Genomic DNA, 19,274 nt, shown 5'->3' with positions numbered 1-19,274 from the left:
GGAAAATAGAGTTATCGGTTTAAGGGTAAGTACACGACTGGCAGAGTTGAGGTTCTTAGCATAGACTCAGGGGTCCCCCAGGGTCAGGTAGGTACAGTTGGTTCACCCTCAGCGACTCTAGGGCGGCCAGGTGCAGAGAGAGTTAGGCCCAATGTTATCCTATGAGGGATAGGGGGGCCTTGGTTGGTGGCTGCTGACTGGCAAGCCACGCGGCTGTGGGAGCTGGGCTCCTGGTCACTTACTCAGGGCAAGTGGGGAAGTAGGTAGGTGTAGAGTTTTCACTGCCAGGGCCACTCGGGCGGCTGGGTGCAGGGTGCTTTTGAGCATTCAGGCGCTCAATTGATTTCAATAGGAAATCTCCGGTTTAGAAAAAGACTGCAAGCTCGGGGACGAGGATTCTTCGGGTGCCACCACCACTTCGAGAGCTAAGTTGGGTAGTTGGAGGATAGGTAGGTACCCCGTGATTGGGCACAGGGGGCCGCGGGGCGCCGCGTGCAGGGGTGCTTTTTGGTGTCGGGAAATCTTACCCTCTGTTGATCGCCATAGGGGGGGCACCTTGTTCTGAGGTTGCAGGCTTCTTCAGGAGTGTCGAGGGAGGTCCTTGGGTGCCGGACTCGGGGTCACAGTCGCCGTGGGGTCGTCCTCGTGGTCTTTGTTCACTCCGGCACTGGCCAGGCTTGGCTAATGCAGAGTGTGCTGCGTTCGCGGTTCCGTGCTGCTGCCAGGGATTAGAGGTAGGTTTTGAGTAGAGCCTCTACTCATGGGAGTCCCAGGAGCTTAGAGCCAAAAGGTAGCCAGGTCCTCCGGGGTTTGTGAGGTTGCTGGCCACAAGAGATGCCGGGTTGGAGCAGGAGCAGGTTCAAGGGTCGACAGGCCGGTAGGGCTGGGGCCAAAGCAGTTGGTGTCTTCCTCTTTTTAGCAGCTGCAGGGCTTTCTTCTTGCTCTTCATTGTAGTTTTGAATCTGGAATCTGGGGAAGGAAGGTTCAGGGTGCCCCTAAATACTAGATTTAGGGGCGTTGCATGTAGGTGAAGGGCAGGGACCAATGGGTCCCTGTCCTGGGGTGGGTACACCCCTTATCCTGCCTCTCTCCTGTGGGAGGGGGGCAGTAGCCTAGTCCTGATAGGGTAGGGCTCCCCATCTTCAAGATGGCGAGAGCCCGGAGATGTGCTTCACCTCGCCTCCCCCACCTATGGGGTGGGGTTGGCAGGCTGGCACATCCCCTGTCCTTATTTGGGGTTTCCGGCCAAAGCTTCCTGCCAGAGTGGGGGGTTGCAGTGCCCTGGGGAAGCTCACAGAGGCGGCATGCCTTTGAAGCTTCCCCCTGCCCATCCTGGGGGAGGAGATTTAGCATCTCGCCCAGGATGTGCATTGTTGCAGGCCCAGGAGAGCAGGGGCTCAGAGCAGACGTGGATTGTAGGTTAGGTTTAAGGGGGCACCTCTAAGATGCCCTCTGGGGTGCTTGGTACATTAAAACCCACACTGGCATTAGTGTGGGATTAATGTGCTGAGAAGTTTGATACCAAACTTCTCAGTCTTTAGTGTTGCCATTATGGTGCTGTGGAGCTCGTGTTTGACGAGCTCTCAGCACCATGTACTCTTAAATGGCAGCACTGCACTTACAGTGCACAGGAATGGACCTGGGCACTGTAGGGGCACAGGGCTCCTGCTCCTGTGCCCACACCATTGTCATAAGGCACCCAGCTAGAGGGGTGGCTGATGTATGCCATGGCAGTGTAGGTGATAGGCATGGCACACAGGGAGGTGTGTCATGTCGACTTTGTTTTTTTCTTGTACCCAAACACTCAGCCTGCAAAGGCAGTGTGTGTGTGTAAGGGTACAGGGCCTCTAAGGGTGGCTCAAGGAGTGCTGCAGCCCTTAGAGGCCTTCCCTGGTCACAAGGCCCTGGGTACCTAGGGTACCATTTACCAGGGGCTGACATGTGGCCAGGGTTTACCAATTTGGGTTTGTTTTGTTTTAGGGAAGGAACATAGGCCCTGGGTACCTGATTGGCAGGAGTCCAGGGCACACTCAGTCAAAGTACATTCAGCCATTCAGCAAAAAATGGGGGCATACCATGCAAGAAAGATGGCACTTTCTCACAACAGAGCAATCTTATGATCCTAAAATCCCTGAAGGGATTGTCCCCAAATATGAGGAGGTGATATTACCAAGTGGTTTACAGCCTTTGAGAGGGCCTGTGAACCCAGGAGGGTGAAGAAGACTTTCTGGGGGGCACTCCTTTGGGAAGTATTCTCTGGTAACTGCAGAGACAGACTACTGACCCTCTCTGGGCCAGATGCTGGGTCTTATGTTCTCATGAAGAAAACTCTGATTGAGGGATTTGGACTCACCACTGAGGAGTATAGAATTAGGTTCTGGCAGGCTCACAAACCCAGAACCAGTCCTGGATTGATTTGTAGACTACTCAGTAAAGACACTGGGTGGCTGGTTAGCTGGAAACAATGTGCATGACTTTACTGGCATTTACAACCTGTTTATAAAGGAACACATATTAAGTAACTGCATTGATGAAAAGTTGCATCAGTATCTGGTAGACCTAGGTCCACTTTCTCCCCAAGAGTTGGGAAAGAAGGCAGACCACTGGGTCAAAACAAGGGTAACTAGGACGTCCAGTGGGGGTGACCAAAAGAAAGGTGTCACAAAGCCTCCCCAGAAGAAAGATAGTGCACCCCTTAAAGAAAAGAATAGGGAGTCCCAGGTGGCCCCCCAAAAACCTATCCAGGAGTGTGGACCCAAAGACACCTCACAACCTAAGCCAGGGTACCAAGGCAAGAATTGGGACCCCAACAGAGTCTGGTGTCACAACTGCCAAAAGGCAGGACACCACACTAAGGACCCTAGCTGTCTTAAAAACAAGGCCCCTAGTGCAGCCCCAGGGGTTACTACTGTGTCCCAGGGGTTGCCAGTGTAGCATTGGAGGAAGGTTCATCAGATGAGGAGGTCCTCCTAGCCTTCAACTGGAGTATGGCCCAAAAAATAAGCTGGACATTCCAGAGGGGAGTAGACACTTTCACCACCTACTGGTGAATGGAATCCCAGCCACTGCCCTGAGCGACACCTGTGCCAGTCTCACTGTGGTGCATGCCACCCAAACCAGTATATCCCAGGGGAAACCAGAAGAGTAAGGACTGTCCCAGGGGGAGTCACTGTTAGGCCTGTGGCTGTAGTGCCCCTAGAAGTAGCTGGGTGCCTTAGATGGAGAAAGGTGGTAGTCAGTAGGGACCTCCCCCTTGATTGTCAATCAATCAAATCAAGCTTTATTCGGTACATACATAATGTCCATAAAAGCATACTATAATAAAAGAATACGCTTGTATACAGATATATCAATAATCAATTGTGTAATTAAGAAAAGAACATAGTTCTTATCCCCTTGATTGTCTCCTTGGGAATGATCACCCAGGGGTTGGTCTGAGCCAAAGAGAGGTACTGGCCCAGTGCCAGACCTCACCCAAGAAATCTGGGGGGCTGAACCTGCAGTTAGTGCAGCCAAGCCCCACAAGAAAAAGAGGAAGCAGTGTAGGAAAGATGGGCAACTGTTGGCCACAGTTCCAGTGAGCCAGGTCGATTCTATCCCAGTAGGGGAGAACCCCAAAATTGGCACTGGTAAAGTACCCCCTAGCCAACAAAAAGACCTGACTACTCGGGCAGCTGCCCCGTCTGAGTTGGTGGCTCCTCAGCTGGCAGATCAAAGGGTGGAAGAAGGGTGTTCATTACCACGTGTGGTGACCCCCCCCCCCTCCCTAAAACAGCAGACAGGCCCCCAAACCAAAGGAAGCCTGTGAGTTAGCTACTTCACCTATCAGGGTGCCCCCCCCGGCCCTATTGGTCATGGTGGGGATGCTCAAGTTGTGGGTAACCTCTGTGGGAAAGCTGGGCCTTGCCCCAGCTAAGTTAGAATTGGCAGAGGTGTGCACCTCTGAACCCAAACTAAAAAGATGGGGTGATGACACTAAAGGGCTAGGAGAAGGAGCATTGGAGATTAGGCCCTGAAACTGTTGAGGTAGGCCAGCTCCCAAAAGGGACTGACCTGGACAAAAGGCTGTAAGGCAGGGTAGGCCCTGCAACTTTCAAACCACTTCCCCTACTCTTCCTCGCCTGAAAGACTAGGAAGACTCACCCAGCTTTGGCTGAGTCTCCTGGCCTTTGGGCTGGGGGGGCTTGTGTGAGGAAGTGGGTTTATGTTGCAGTAAACCCCCACGCTTTTTATTTTGTTGCCAGACTACTGATGCACTTTGACTTGATGTGCTCTGGGGCCCTGCCAATAAGGACCCCAGGGCCTGTATTCTTTCCCCAAAGACAAACCCAATTGGCATCTCTGGCCACATGTCAACCCCTGGTAAATGGTACCATAGGTACCCAGGGCACTGTGACCAGAGAAGGCCCCTAAGGACTGCAGCACTTACTGTGCCACCCTTAGAGGCCCTGTACCCTGACACACACACACTGCCTTTGCAGGCTGAGTGTCTCAGTACAGAACAAAACAAAGAGTCGACATGGCACACATCCCTGTGTGCCATGCCCACAACACACTGCCCTGGCATACTTCAGTCACTCCTCTAGCTGGGTGCCCTATGCCAGTCGTGTGGGTACAGGTGCATGAGCCCTGTACCCCTAGAGTACCCAGGTCCATTCCTGGGCACTGTAAGTGCAGTGCTGCCATTAAGAGTATATGGTGCTGGGAGGTCGTTATCACGAACTCCACAGCACCATGATGGCTACACTGAAGACTGAGAAGTTTGGTATCAAATGCCAGTGTGGTATTTTTGTTAACAATTTTATTGATGATAAACGACAACATGTCAGACAATGCAGTGTTAGCAGTGGCAAGGCAGAAGATACAATAGGGTGCAGTACCTTTTATACAAGTTTACAGTACGTTGGACATTGTGTCCATTTCAGCGTCCATAACAGTTGTTACAATGGTTCCCACTTTCTGGAGAGCAAAGACAAAGGAGAGCGGTGCATATTATAAGACCCCATAGAATAATAGAAGTAGCCACACCATGGTTACGGTCCCACCACCCCATCCCGTATGTCCATCAAAGTCCGCATTTCCCTTCTCAATTCCACTGTGGGAGAAATGCAATTGTCCCCCCTGTACTTGTTCCATTTACTCCACTTACTATCCCACTTTTTAGGGCATCCGCGCCCCTTAAACACTGTTTTTTCGGCTACCATAGCATAGTCCATGTCGAACGCCCAATCTCTCATCCGTGGTAGCACGTCGGATCCCCACTTTTGAGCGATATTGCGTTTAGCTATGGTCCACCCCATAGTAGCCCACGTTTGTTCCATCTGGGTGAGGTCTGTGGCCTCCCAGATATTCAGAAGGCAGACCCTGGGGGAGGGGTGAATGGGTTTGCCGCAGGCCCTGGTGAGCTGCCTAGTGACATCTGTCCAGTAAGTTTGGATGTGAGGGCAGTCCCAGAGTATGTGCGTAAAGGTACCAGTCTGGTTACAGCGTCGTAAACACAGTGCGTTCGGTCTCCTGCCCAGTCGGAACAATAGAGTTGCGTCGAAGTAGACCCTGTGCAGCACCTTGATCTGAATCAGTTGGAGTCTTAGCAGAATTGCCACCTCCCTAGGGGAGGCGAGTGCCTCCCGCCAGTCATCATCGTCCATCTCCCCTAGGTCACTCTCCCACCTTCCCCGCAATTTTAGCATAGGGTCCGCCCTGTTGTGTGCTAATTTTTTATATGTGAGGGATATAGCTTTGCGATCCATGGGGTCTAACAACAAGCGATCTTCCAAGGGGGAGGAATCTGGAAGGGGGGCATCGCTGGGGAGGGCTGAGTCTATGGCATGGCTAATTTGTAAGTATCTAAAGGTCTCCGTGGGGGCCAATTGATATTACACTTGCAGGTCTGCAAACGTGGCCTTTTTACCCTTGACCCACAGGTCCTCAACCCTGGAGATCCCGATCAAGTCCCACTTGTCAAACCCCAGACATGCACTAAGATGACCTAAGATGTCTGGCTCCCATAGAGGGGTAGCTTTGGTAAGGCGGTTATGCCACCCGAGCTTACGTTGAGCTTTATGCCATACCTCCACCGTGCCAGCCGTACGACCGGTCAACCGTAGTTTGCGATAGTTAGTATAAAGCGCCCTGTTATACCCCCCTTCCCCAGCAGCCATCGGTCTGTTCGCCAGTGTGGGATTTAATGTAAAATGCACGACAGAGGGCACCTTAGAGCTGCACCCTGAAACTAACCCACGTCCTGACTGAGAGGCTGCCACCCAGCAGACATGTTGCTGGACCCCTGGGTAGAGAGCCATCCGCTCTCGTGGGCCTGCAACAATGCACATCCTGGGGCGAGGTGCTAGGCCTCCTCCCCCAGGATGGGCAGGGGAAGCTTCAAAGGCATGCTGCCATTGTGAGCCTCCCCAGACCACTTGCTGTACTTAGCAACTGGTCCCCACCGGTTCTGACCCCCACTCTGGCGGGAACACTGGCGGGAAAACCCAAGTGAGGAAAGGGGGTGTGCCAGCCTCTGCCAACCCCACCCCTCAGGTGGGGGAGGCGAGGTGAAGCACAACTCCGGGCTCTCGCCATCTGGAGGATGGGGAGCCCTACCCAATCAGGACTAGGCTCCTGCCCCCCTCCCACTGGAGAGTGGCAGGATAGGGGGTGTGCCCACCCCAGGGAAGGGACCCATTGGTCCCTGCCCTTTACGTACCTGTAACGCCCCTAAATTTAGTAATTAGGGGCACTCTGAACCTTCCCTCCTCAGATCCTGATTCCAAAACAAGAAGAAAGAAGACCTGCCGTGCAGCTGCTAACAAGAGGACAACACAAACTGACTTGGCCCCAGCCCTACAGGCCTGTCGATCCTCGAACCCACCCCTGCTAAATCCCGGCATCTCCTGTGGTCCACAACCTCGAAAACCCCAGAGGACCTGACTACCTTGCTCATCCAAAGACTGGGACTCCCACGAGCAGTGGTTCTGCTCAAACAGCAACAACCCCTGGTGCCAGCCAGGAACCGCAAATCCAGCACACTCTGCACCCGCCAAGCCAGGTCTGTGCCTGAGTGAACAAAGACCACGAGGACGTCCCCCTGGCGACTGTGACCAAGAATCCTGCACCCAAGGACCCTCTTCGACGCTTCTGACGATGCCTGCAGCCTCAGTACCAGGGACCCCTCCAACCGCAACCAGCAGAGGGTAAGATTTCCCGACAACAAAAGACACCCCGGCGCCCTGCGGCCCCCTGTGCCCAACTCCTGGATGCCTACCTAACCTACAGCTTCCCAACTTACCTCTCGAAGTGGTGGTCGCACCTGAAGAATCTCCGTCCCCGAGTTTGCAGCCTTTGTTCATCTTTCAGCTTTCCCATTGAAATCCATTGAGCGCCCGAAGGCTCAAAAGCACCCTGCACCCAGCCGCCCGAGTGCCCCTGGAAGTGCAGCATCTGTCCTATTCTACTTCCCCACTTGCCCTTTGTAAGTGACCAGAAGCCCAGCTCCCACAGCCGCATGGCCTGCCTGCTAGCAGCCACCAACCAAAGGTCCCCTGCCTGCCTTAGGCTAACATTGGGCCTCCTCTCTCTCTGCACCCGGCTGCACCTGTACCGCTGAGGGTGTAACAACTGTACCGACCTGACCCTGGGAGACCCCTGAGTCTTACCCCAGAACCTTAACTCTGCCAGTCGAGTACTTAACTGAAAGCCGATAACTCACATTTTCTCCATAGGCTAACATTGAATGGTTTTCACTTGGAAATTCTTCTAAGTGTCGAGTTTTGAAACTTTAAAATATTCACTAAAAATCACCCGATCAACAAAAAAAAATTACTCACCTGTTATCAGGAGAGATCCCAGTGCTGGATCTTGGTGCCCAGCACTGACCCTGAATAGTAATTATAACTGTGGTTTTCCGATAACCTGATTTTCGTCAATAGGATAACATTGCCTGGTTTTTGCCAGAAATTCTGCTAAGTGTCGATTTTTGACACATACAAATATTCCTTAAAAATTGCCTGTGTAACAAAAACGATTTCTTCCAACTGTTTACAGGAGATGCACCAGGGCTGAATCCAGGATCCAGCCCTGAGTAAGAAAAATCTATGCAAAGTAATTGATATCGCATTTACTTAAAGATTCCCATTGAGCTCAATGTTATAATTGTGTTTAACTTGTGTTGCCTATTGCAACAACTGTAACTATTGCATTTAAAAGTCTATTGTTTATTGAAAGTATACAACTAGAGCATCTCATTCTGAAAAAGTATTTATATACCTAACTATGGTTCTAAAATAAAACATTATATTTTTATATACAGATCAATTGGCCTAGAGTTCAGTTCTTGAGTGTTTGTGACCATTTGCTGACTGAGTGTGTACAACAAATGCTTTACACTGTCCTCTGGTACTGCCCGACCAAGCTACCACTTTAGAGAGTAAGGTTATATCTAACTAGCCTCTGCCAAACCTCTGTGGACTCTGTACACATTGAACCTTACGTTGGTGCAGTATATACAGAGCCACTTTCTTACAGTTTGTTGTTATAAATAAGATTGGATGGTTCAGATGAAGATGCCACACAGCCAGCCATATAAGACATTAGTTGCAATTAGCTAATTTCCGTCATCCTCCAAAGGGAACCCCAACCACAGTCAAGTGAGTTAAGTTAGATTTAACCGATTCAGGCAACGAAATTATAACAGAGAAAGGTAAACATATTATAATGCCAACTAGTTTCAGAATATCCAAATGGCCTATCCCAAAAATTGTTACATGATAACAGTACAGGGTGGCTATTCTTTTTAGCCAAGCATACCGCCGAGTATGTGTGCATATGGAAATTTCCTGATATGGGAGAGATACCATAGACATAATGTATTCATGTAATCTCATTTTATAAAAAGTAATGCATCTCTGAATTACTATTTATACCATACTGCACACTACATAACTTGCATATCCATTCGCCATCTCTTTGGCGTAATGAGAGTTCCCTGTTGCCCCCTCTCTCACCTTTGACTAGATGTTCTATTGCATGGAACCAGATATCACGATTTCTTGGATGTTTCTCCTTAATATGCATTGCTATTGGGTATTTCTCATCTGAATTTCTTGAATCCGTATCTTAAGACAGCGTATACTGCTGCCCACATACATTTTCCCACATGGACAACCAATTACGTAAACTGTGTGTGTGGTATTGCAATTGATGAAAGATATAATTTCATGAGTTTTATTCATATTGTACATGAATTCATTGGTTGTATTCTTTCCTAGCCGACACACTGAGCAGTTGCCACAGACATAGAAGCCATTCGGTTTAGCTGGTAACCATGTGATCCCTCTTTGATCAGTGTCGTTCCTTTTTACATAACTTGGACAAAGGTTTTTTTTTTTTATAGTATTGCCCTGTGCGATACACAACTTTCGGTTTTGAGGAAATAATATCCGACAGATTAGTGTCAGCGCTCCGTATGGACCAGCTTTTTCTCAACACATTGCAGATGTGATTACTGTGTTGATTATAATGAGTAATAAACAGAACACCATTAGTTGGATCAGTGTCTTTCTTGTGTTTCTTCTTAGATTTATCCAAATTGGTTATCAGGGTATGTTTTCTGTTCAATGTTTTCGCTCTTGTCTCTGCCTTATCAAGGCAAGCCTTTTTATAACCAATATCTTTAAAGTTGCTCTTAATACCCTCAATAGTTTGATGGAACTGTTCTTCTTCACTACAGTCCCTTCGGGCCCGTACCATCTAGTCATAAGGTATGGCATTGATGGTACTTTGGGGATGGAAACTAGAAGCATGTAGCACACTATTAAGTGTGGTAGGTTTCTTAAAGATTTTGCTCTCAATTTTGCCATCCTTAACATATAGGCTGAGGTCAAGGAAATCAATTTATTTCTTGCTGTAGGTCATTGTAAGTTTGACATTAAATCTGTTCGCCTTGAGATAAGCGTGAAATTCATTTAAGCTCTCAATACTACCATTCCAAATTATCAAAATGTCGTCGATGTAACGACCATAAAAGATTATTTTGTCCATCCATTCTTGAGCTCCATTTCCAAAGGTGCGCTCCACCTCATACAAACCCTTGAAAAGGTCTGCATAAGATGGAGCCAACCTCGAGCCCATTGCAGTTCCCTGTTTTTGAAGGAACCATGTTCCATTATGTAGAAAGACATTGTTAGTCAATACCATTTCTGCCATCTCTGTTAGCATGTGATTGTGATCAAGGTAGCTGTCACTTCTTCTATAAAGAGAAAATCTCAGGGCCTCCATGCCATTCCTTAATTGTATACAGGTGTATAGACTTTCTACGTCCATAGTTACAAAAAGGAGGTCTTCGCTGTCCCATTTAAAGTCTTCCAATTTATCCAGGACATCACGACTATCCTTCAGATAGGATGGCAGGTTTTTAACATGAGGTTGGAGGTATCCGTCTATGTATTCCGCCAAACACTCAGTTGGTCCCCCATTGCCAGAAATTATAGGCCTACCGGGGGGGTTTATTAAGGTCTTGTGGATCTTCTGGAGACCATAAATACAGGGGAACCTTGAATTTTCAGCTTTTAAGTAAATATATTCCGTATCTGTTAATAGACCGGTTTCACGCCATTCCCTCAAATGCACGTTGATATTGTATTCTATTTCTGGAATGGGGTTCCCTCTCAATTTTTCATAACATACATCATTACTGAACTGTCTATTTATTTCTCCCAAGTAGTCATCTGTGTTTAAAATTACAACACTGCACCCTTTATCTGCTTCTCGTATTACAATGTTGGAATCATTTTTAAGGTCTGTTAATGCATCTCTTTCTTTTCTAGAAAGGTTAGGGCAGTGTGTGTAAAGTTTTTTTTTTTTTTTACTTACATAATTGTCTTCCAACCGATGAAACTCTGCTGTAACCTTCTTATAGAATTTTTCGATGGTAGCATCATTATGTAAGGGCGGAATGAATTTCGATGTAACGCTTAATCCACTGTCCAAAGAGAGATCTTCTATATTCAAATCATTCACCAGATCTCGTAAGCTACTATATGTGTCCTCCTCTTCTATCGTGGTGAGTGTATGTATTACATTAACCTCTTTTATGGACAGGGAAGATTGCAGTGAAACATTCGATGCACCATCAGGGATAGTCAATCGGTCCTTGAATTGGTTTAATTTTAATTTACGCACACATTTAAATAGATCAATGTGTGCTTCTGTAAAGTTACACCCTTCTGATATCCAAAAGTTCAAACCTTTGCTCAAGACATTTTCTTCAATAACAGACAAAATATGAGTAGACAAATTTACAATCTTAAGGCTCTTATTATCCACATAATTTGCTGTGTTTGGAATGCCTAGTGGGTTATGGAGATCTATCTCCTGTTCTGATTTACTTTGGATTGCTGTCTGGTCTGAACGCCCGCATTTGTGTTTGCGTCCACCCCTCCTTGTTCTCCTTCTCTTCCCATAGGTTTCTTTTTGTTGCCCAGACTGTATCTTTGAATTTACTTTAAAAAAAGGGAAGCCGGTTGTTCTAAGATATCGGAACCAGATGCTCCCCCTTGCTCACTCTCATCTGAGGAACGGGAAACACTGCTCGAGGATCCACTTTGATCCCTAGATCTATTAAGGCTGCCAGGTACTTGCTTGGCTGGGATCTCATCATATTTCTTAGTGAAGGTAAAGATTTTTCCCTTCGCATAATCACCTTCGTCTCTCAGGATCTTTTTTTGCTTTTTGTCCCTCAAATAAATCTGATAATTGGATAATTCTCCCTTCAAGATATCGTAGTTCTTTTTTGTTGCATCGTCAAATTTCATTTCTCTAATCACTTTTTCAAGTTTATCAATCTCCTCTCTCAATTTAGAAACGTTCCTTTCGGCATTCTTTACCAAAAGCTCCATCATCCTGTGTGATGCATCATACAACCCTTCCTCCCAATCTTTTAAGTAGATCTGCATCGAGATCCTCAAAATTGGGAAATGTCATGATGCGGAGTCCCCTAGGGATCCTCCTATTCTCCAAATACTTGTTCATGGTGTTCCCATCCCACCACTTACTAAGTTCCTGCTTCCTTAGGTGTTCCAATTTGATACAAAATTTCTTTAAGGCCCTCATTTCTTGGGACCCTTGATTAAATATTGTTCATTGTCGGGGGATTTTTACTAAAAAGATCCCCAAGCATGGCCTCTCGATTATCCTCAAAGTTCATGATTAAGTTGTTTGTCTCCACCAACTGAAAATCTAGACATTTGCCAATCACTAGTAGCCTGATATTTCCCAAAAGTGGCTAAGGGTGCCTGAACCATTCTGCATAGACTTGCCACCATGGTCAGAGAACATTTTATGGCATAAGTGATATAACTGTGTTGTGGTGGACTACAGAAGATGCTTATTATTTTAGTACATAGCTCTGAAAGGACACTTGAATTATTGATTGTAAGAAACCTCTGTTATACTAACTGCTCAAGTGCACAAATAGTGTGACATAGTTATCCATTTGGACTCCACCAATACTACTCAGTCTTCAGTGACTACCTCAGTGCCCAGAGTAAAGGGTTTAGAGTTAAGCCGCTAGTAGTAACAGCTAAGCTTGTGGACACTTTAATGGAAACACTTTGATCATATATATTTATATGTCTTTTCGATCATATATATTTGTCTTTTTGATCATATATATTTATATGTCTTTTTGATCATGTATATTTATAGGTCTTCTGTAATTTTATAGTTTTAGGCACAGCTGCAGAAGACATTGACCAGTTAGTAGGCTGTCTTAAAGCAAAGATCCCCGTCCTGACATGCACACTACATATGCGGGAGGAATTCAGACAAGAAGTGACCCAGACTGCCGGACTGTCATACATTGAAGACGCTACATGGCCTGGACTTGGAGTCTTGAGGTTAGTCCTGCATTGTTTTTGACCTAGTAAGTAAGTATGCAATATATGACTGTTCTATGAAGGTATAAAGTAAGATGACTTGTTCATTTTGAAAATGACAACACATTTCTATTAACCACAGTAGGTAATGGCCATTAGCAAAGCAGATATGCACGTCTACCATATTGCATTAATTGTGTTTAATATCATTTAGATTTCAACAGGTTCAAGGAGAAGCCTTGTGCATAAAATAATGCATGTCTTGCTTTATGCTTTACAAATGATTGTTAGCCTTAGAGCAACGAGATATTAAATATGTTTGTGCTTTAACTTTTTATTATTTGGTACTTTTAAGAGTGTGACTACGAAGAGACCTCTGGTTTTTAATTTGTTTCCATAGTCAACATTGTCTTTTTGTTGCCAATGTGCATGTGACATTACCAATGTGAAGCACAAGTGCCAACAAGAGCACCCAGCAGTAACTGATGATTTTTCATTATTTATTACATAAAGGGGAACTGGCAGACTGCTATCCTCATCACTAAGATGGTCATTTAGGCCTGAGCTCAAACCATACAGAAAGCATGCAAGTAGTGATCTGACTTTTCGAGGAAAGACATACATTTTTAAGATGGGTAGAAATGCAATGGAAGAAGATTCAACAATTGGGATACAAGATTTTTTTATAACCCATGCATTAGATGTTTATCTGTCAAATACAACATTTTCTGTAAGATTGTTAAAAGAAGTATCTGAAAGGTTAGTGTATTGGCTGGTCATAATTTGCAGCTATCGAGAATAGTACCTTCGTCACCTTGGGATCTCAGTTAGTCAAATATTCTTTATTAGGTTCTTTTTGCAACCATAAAAGAGAACATCAAAAATTAAAACAGGAAACAGACAATATATAATAAAATTCATAATGAAATAAATAATAATAATCCGCAATATAAACTAAAAAATAGTATCTAAATCATATTTCATTAGTGCTACAATAAGTCCAGCTGGTGAATGGGATTTGGAAAAACACATCCTAAAAGTTTAAACCAATAATTAAACTCAATTAGAGTTTCCCTATTAATGAGCTTTCGCGGAAAACCGGGCTCTACATGTTTTAAGGCTAAAGCTCGAAGAACCTGTGTCTGCGTTTTTTTCATCCGCATCTTAGTTCTGTAGCGTTTCTTATTAGTGGGGTCTTTAGGGGCTGGTTTTACATTTTGCTATTTTCTGTATTCTGGATTTGTCACAGTTCCCTCCTTTATTTTTAACAGCCTTTCTTCACATTGTGTAACATGTTTTGTGCTTGCTAGGGGCATTTTTGCAATTTATATTAGAGAAGTGAAGTTTTCTGAAAGGATTTTGAAGGACTTGAAATCTTCTAACCAGTTGTTCTTGCCAGGGTGGGTTAAAAGTGGTAGCAACATGTTGGGAGTATGGTATTATGAGATGGACAGTAACAGAGCCTTTAAGCCATTACAGCACCATGACATGTATGAGTATCAATGTAATAGTCTCATGCCTGCAGGGAATATAGCAGTGTATTTGAATTTAAACTTGACCTCTTGAGAAATCTACACACTGATCTTCTGAGGTCACAGATCCACTGATTACTAACCTTAGATTCTCTATTGGTGAGTTCCAGTCCTGTTTTAAGTACTGCTTAATGAAGGGTTGTGTTTTTTCCTTAAAACGGTTCCCATAGCCAATGACTATGCACCAAAGGGAGAATACCCTTGCAATAACATGCTGTTTGGTGGCCAGTTAGGAAAATCACTGGTTATTAAATGTAATGATGCAAACAAGTTTGGCACCAAGTACCGGCTTTGCTCTACCAAAGAGCTCCAGAAGAGTGAAACCTGTGTCTGTGGCTACAAAATTGAAACATTGAAAGAAATGACTAGTTATTTAGCTAAGAAGATAAGATGTTGGGGGGGCGTGGCCACAACCGCCACCAAGATGGCTGCACTCTTGTGAGGCTCCGGTGTCGTCAGCCTATATCTGCCTCCACCAACACCACTCACAGACCACCGTGTGAGCCATGCTGGACTAGCGGGAAACCTGGTGGCACCATGGGACCATGCTATTGCGGAACAGAGGCCTAGCCGACATGGATGCGGCGAGAGAGGAGGGGTGTGACCGATAACACCTCGGAGGCCTTGCGGTGACAGGGGCCGTGGGTGATCCTGAGGCAGGGATAACCCGATCCCGTTGGTGATGCGCACAGGCTCCTCTTCCCATTCCCCTGGGACTACTCCGTGGGATTGCAGATCAAGTGCTGCAGCCTGAGGAACCTGCTGATTGGGGCCCTCCTCCGGCATTGACAAATACCAGCTGGGACGACCTGCGGGAGGAGGCGGGCGGCGCTAGTTGAGGCCTGGTGCACGCCTCCTGGCTGGTGCCTGCTGCAGGCCGGGCTGTGCAGCGGCCGCATCATGGATCCCGCTGGGAGACCTGCTGATGGCGCTCTGGTGGCGATGGGCCGGAGACCATCCGCAGCTGCAGGCCAGGCGCCTGAGCAAGTCTGCGGCGGTAAGTGCAGTGCCCACATTAAACTCTGCACTGGCCCAGGGTGGTGGGGCCCATACTCCAGCACCCTTTGCTGGCTGGAAACCTGGTGGCCTACGTGGGGCCCCAGAAGCACTGCCCTGCTGACGGGCTGCCATTTGAAAATGCACTAGTACTGCCCTGTGCTCTGCCTCGCACCTGCAATGATCACATCACTCCCTGCCCCCCTCCTGGGGGCAGCGGACTCAGTTATTATCAGGAATCTTGATCTCACATTCCTGTGGCAACACTTCTGTGACCACACACCACATCTGCTTGAGGACGGCCAGGACCAGAACCCCCAGACAAAACGGTGCCCTCCTGTGACACTGCAGTGACGATTCAAACTTCTAAGTCCCCTACCCTTGCTGCTGCTGTGCACCCATGTCATTCCATGGGTCACACAGACCCCAAGCAACGGTGGCTCACATTTGACCGTATGAAAACTACTGGGGGCCAAAGCTCTCACTCTTGATACAGATGATCCCACAGATGGCGGCCTAGACGTAGCCACCCCTAGCAACATGGCAACTATAATGGATTAACTCAAGGCGGGTTTCAGCTAAATGGAAGCTCGCTTAGATACGCTTGTAGGTCGCAATGATAAGCTGAGAGAGAGGCTGGATAGACATGGGATCCGAGTGGAGGACACGGAAAAGAGGATCTCCGACTTGAAGTATACTTCCACCATGACGCTGAAGCAAATGGACAAGAAGAAGCATTTATTAAAGCAAGTGGCCTTAAAAAGTGAGGATCTTAAAGCCAGGTCTCACCGGAACAACATACGTATTTCAGGAATTGCAGACACCTACATGGGGCGCCCAAAAGACTATTTGGAAAAACTCCTGACACATCTCTTTGATCGCTACAGCTTATCTACCACTTTCGCTGCATTGGCACTGTGGCTGCATTCTGTAAAACTATCTGTACGGAGTCCCCCTCATCTCAACTATCAACGTCTGCGCACCCTGGGCCAGAACAGTCTGAATGTTCGCCCCACCTCCTGCGATGCCTCCGCTTGATGGGTGCTGGACCTGGTGTTTGCGGGCCCCCTGCGGGTGTGGTCCAGTCTTCTGCTCCTGGTCACCAACACCTATGTTTCTGTAACTAGTCCACAGTACTGTTGTTTACTAGCGGTAGTTAACTATTTGCATTGTATAACTAATTCAAGATGGGCTGTCAGTGACCAAGTTGTTGTTACACCCCAATGGTGATCACCAACTGTTGTATATTGGGGTTTCTTTTATTTTTTTTGTTTTTTCTTTTCCACTTCGGATTTGCTGGATAACATTCAATCTGGTATGAGTATGGGGACTTGGGGAGTTGTTTTTTGTTAGAGTTAGATTGACTTTTATTGCTACATGCTACACCACATGTCACTGACTGCACCCCATCACATGCTTCTCGCTAATTGTTATCCCATCTTCTCCAGATGTCATCAGCCTCTACAGTGACCAGAATGGTTGATATCCCTGTCATATCATGGAGCATCTGTGGCATTAACAACCAGCGGAAAGGGAAGCAGGTTCTCTCATACCTGAATAGACACAATATCAAAATTAACAGACCCACCTCTCTCCCCACACTGATCACGTTTTCGCCGAACACTGGGGCCAACATCGATATTTCTCATGTTATAGCTCCTATCTTGCATCCTGATCCATAACAACATCCCTTTCCTTTACCGCAACTGCCACTCTGACCCGAATGGCCATTATTTAGTCCTGCAGGGTATCTTAAAAGACAAAAATATTTTATTGATAAACATTTATGCTCCAAATGCTGACTATCCTGACTTTTTCCAGGACTTATATACCCGCCTGGAATGCTTTGAGGTAGACCATTTAATACTTGGTGGTGACCTTAACATGCCACAATGTTTACAAACTGACTCAACCAGTGTAACACCTACCAACAAGCCCCAGGCTACAGAAATATTTCGTCAAATCACTGATACATATGCTCTGCTAGACGCCTGGAGCACCCACCACCAATCCACCACAGGATTTGCATTTTACTCTGCACCACATGTCCACCTATGCATCCTCCCCAGACTACAGCCCTGTTTTGCTTAAATTAGAGATCCCATACAGCTGTACCCTTGCACATAGCTGGAGGTTTCACAGTGAAGCTCTCCCTGACCCAGTGTTCCATAGTAAATTGCTTAACCTCCCTTACCAAATAGTTTACACTGAATAGAGGCACGGTATCCACCCGGGCAAGTCTGTGGGATGCCTTCAAGGCATACTTTTGCAGGGTGTGCATCTCCAAATACCCAGGCATACTCTGTGATATTCGCATTCAGCTACAACGGATCAAGGGCAGGCTGCGGGACCTGGAGCAGGCGGTTGTGGCTAATTGTGAGGCCCGACTACACCTATGCTCGGATCTACTGGTGAAGCTCCGCGAGCACGCAGATAGAGATATTGCATACCTCAGCAAACATACCAAGGCTAGCCGTAATGGGGAGGGGCCGCATCCTTGCCCATTCATTGCGCCCAGACAGGCTGCAAAATTACATTGCCGAACTCCACACCGACTCAGGAGCTGCTATCATGGGTGGAGAGCGATCTTGACTGAATTCAAGCAGTATTACCAGGAGCTCCATGCCTCCCATGGTACTGACGCTTCTTCTGAGATCTCCTCATTCCTCGGAGGTCGCAGTGGTCTGGCTCACAAATGGCCAATGAGAGTTTCTCGGTGAACCTCTTACCTTGGAGGAGGTGATGCAAGCAATCCCGGCTCTAGACTGGTCAAAGGCGCTGGGACTGGACGGCCTGACCTGAGCTTTCTATAAAGCTTTTAAGCGACAACTTGCACCACAACTCCTTACACTATACACTGAATCATGCTGCCATCTCCACTTTGCAATGCTTTCTCGATGATATTGTTGAAACCTGACAAGGACCCCAGTCGCTGTGCCTCCTACTGTCCCCTATCGTTGCTAAATTTAGATAATATAACGCTGGCAAAAATACTCTCCACTAGACTAGCACTATTGTTGGAGCAGATTATCTCTCCAGCCCTCAGTCAACCTTTGAACCATATTCGCCATGCTCAACAAAGTCTCCCCTGCTACACCGGTGGTTGTGGCTCTGTTGGATGCCAAAAAGGCGTAAGATTCCCTAAAATGGCTTTTGCTGCCGGCTGTTCTCTGTAAATTGGTTGTCCGTCCGTTCCTACCCAACCCCCCCCCTCCCCCCCCCCCGTTTCCTCTTATATACTAAATCCACAACTCGCCTCCGGATTAATGGTGCACCGATACGTTCCCTGTGCTGCGAGGCACCCCTCCACTTCATAATTGTGATGGACCCACTGGTCCGTGCTCTGCAAGATCGGCATTCACACTGCAGGTTGCAACTCACCCACGGCCATCTATTGCTATCTCTCTATGCAGACAACTTCCTACTTTTCATTAGGCACCCGCAACACAATCTGCCCCCAATCGTGCAGGAGATTGCGCGCTACGGGGACCTTTCAGGACTCTGTATCAATTGGACAAAATCTGAGCTTTTTCTATTCATGGACACTGCCCAACCACCACCTGCGGACTACCCCCTCAGATGGGCTGAGGAGGGTGTCAAATACTTGGGTATCCACATTCACAGAAATCGAGACCAAATTCTACTGCGCAACTATGGTCCGGCAATATCAGCCCTCGCGGCGCAGTTAGACTGCTGGGCCGACTGCCCCTATGCATAGCTGGCCGCTTGGCCATTATTAAGATGGTTCTACTTCCCCGCTATTTATATCTCTTCTCCAGACTTTTGCGTATTCTACGTGGCATTCTTCTGCGACTAGTCTGGGCAAAAGATCGCCCCAGGTACGCTGGAACACCCTTACTCTCCCCCTTGGGGTTCC

At 47.1% G+C, this 19,274-nt stretch overlaps 1 protein-coding gene across 3 annotated transcripts in view; it reads left to right on the top strand.

The window, feature by feature from the left end:
• Positions 1-19,274, top strand: part of PDXDC1 (pyridoxal dependent decarboxylase domain containing 1) — a 360,469-nt gene that overhangs the window by 272,201 nt on the left and 68,994 nt on the right. For all 3 annotated transcript variants that reach the window (XM_085632067.1, XM_085632066.1, XM_085632068.1), the window contains one exon: positions 12,719-12,890. In XM_085632067.1, coding sequence (XP_085488193.1) covers positions 12,719-12,890 — 172 coding nt within the window. The remainder of the gene's footprint in view (positions 1-12,718; positions 12,891-19,274) is intronic.

Source organism: Triturus cristatus, chromosome 10 (genome assembly GCF_964204655.1).
Source record: "Triturus cristatus chromosome 10, aTriCri1.1, whole genome shotgun sequence".
NCBI classification, from domain to species: domain Eukaryota; kingdom Metazoa; phylum Chordata; class Amphibia; order Caudata; family Salamandridae; genus Triturus; species Triturus cristatus.
Note: the sequence above shows the minus strand (reverse complement) of the source record. Positions and strands in the feature narration are given on the sequence as shown.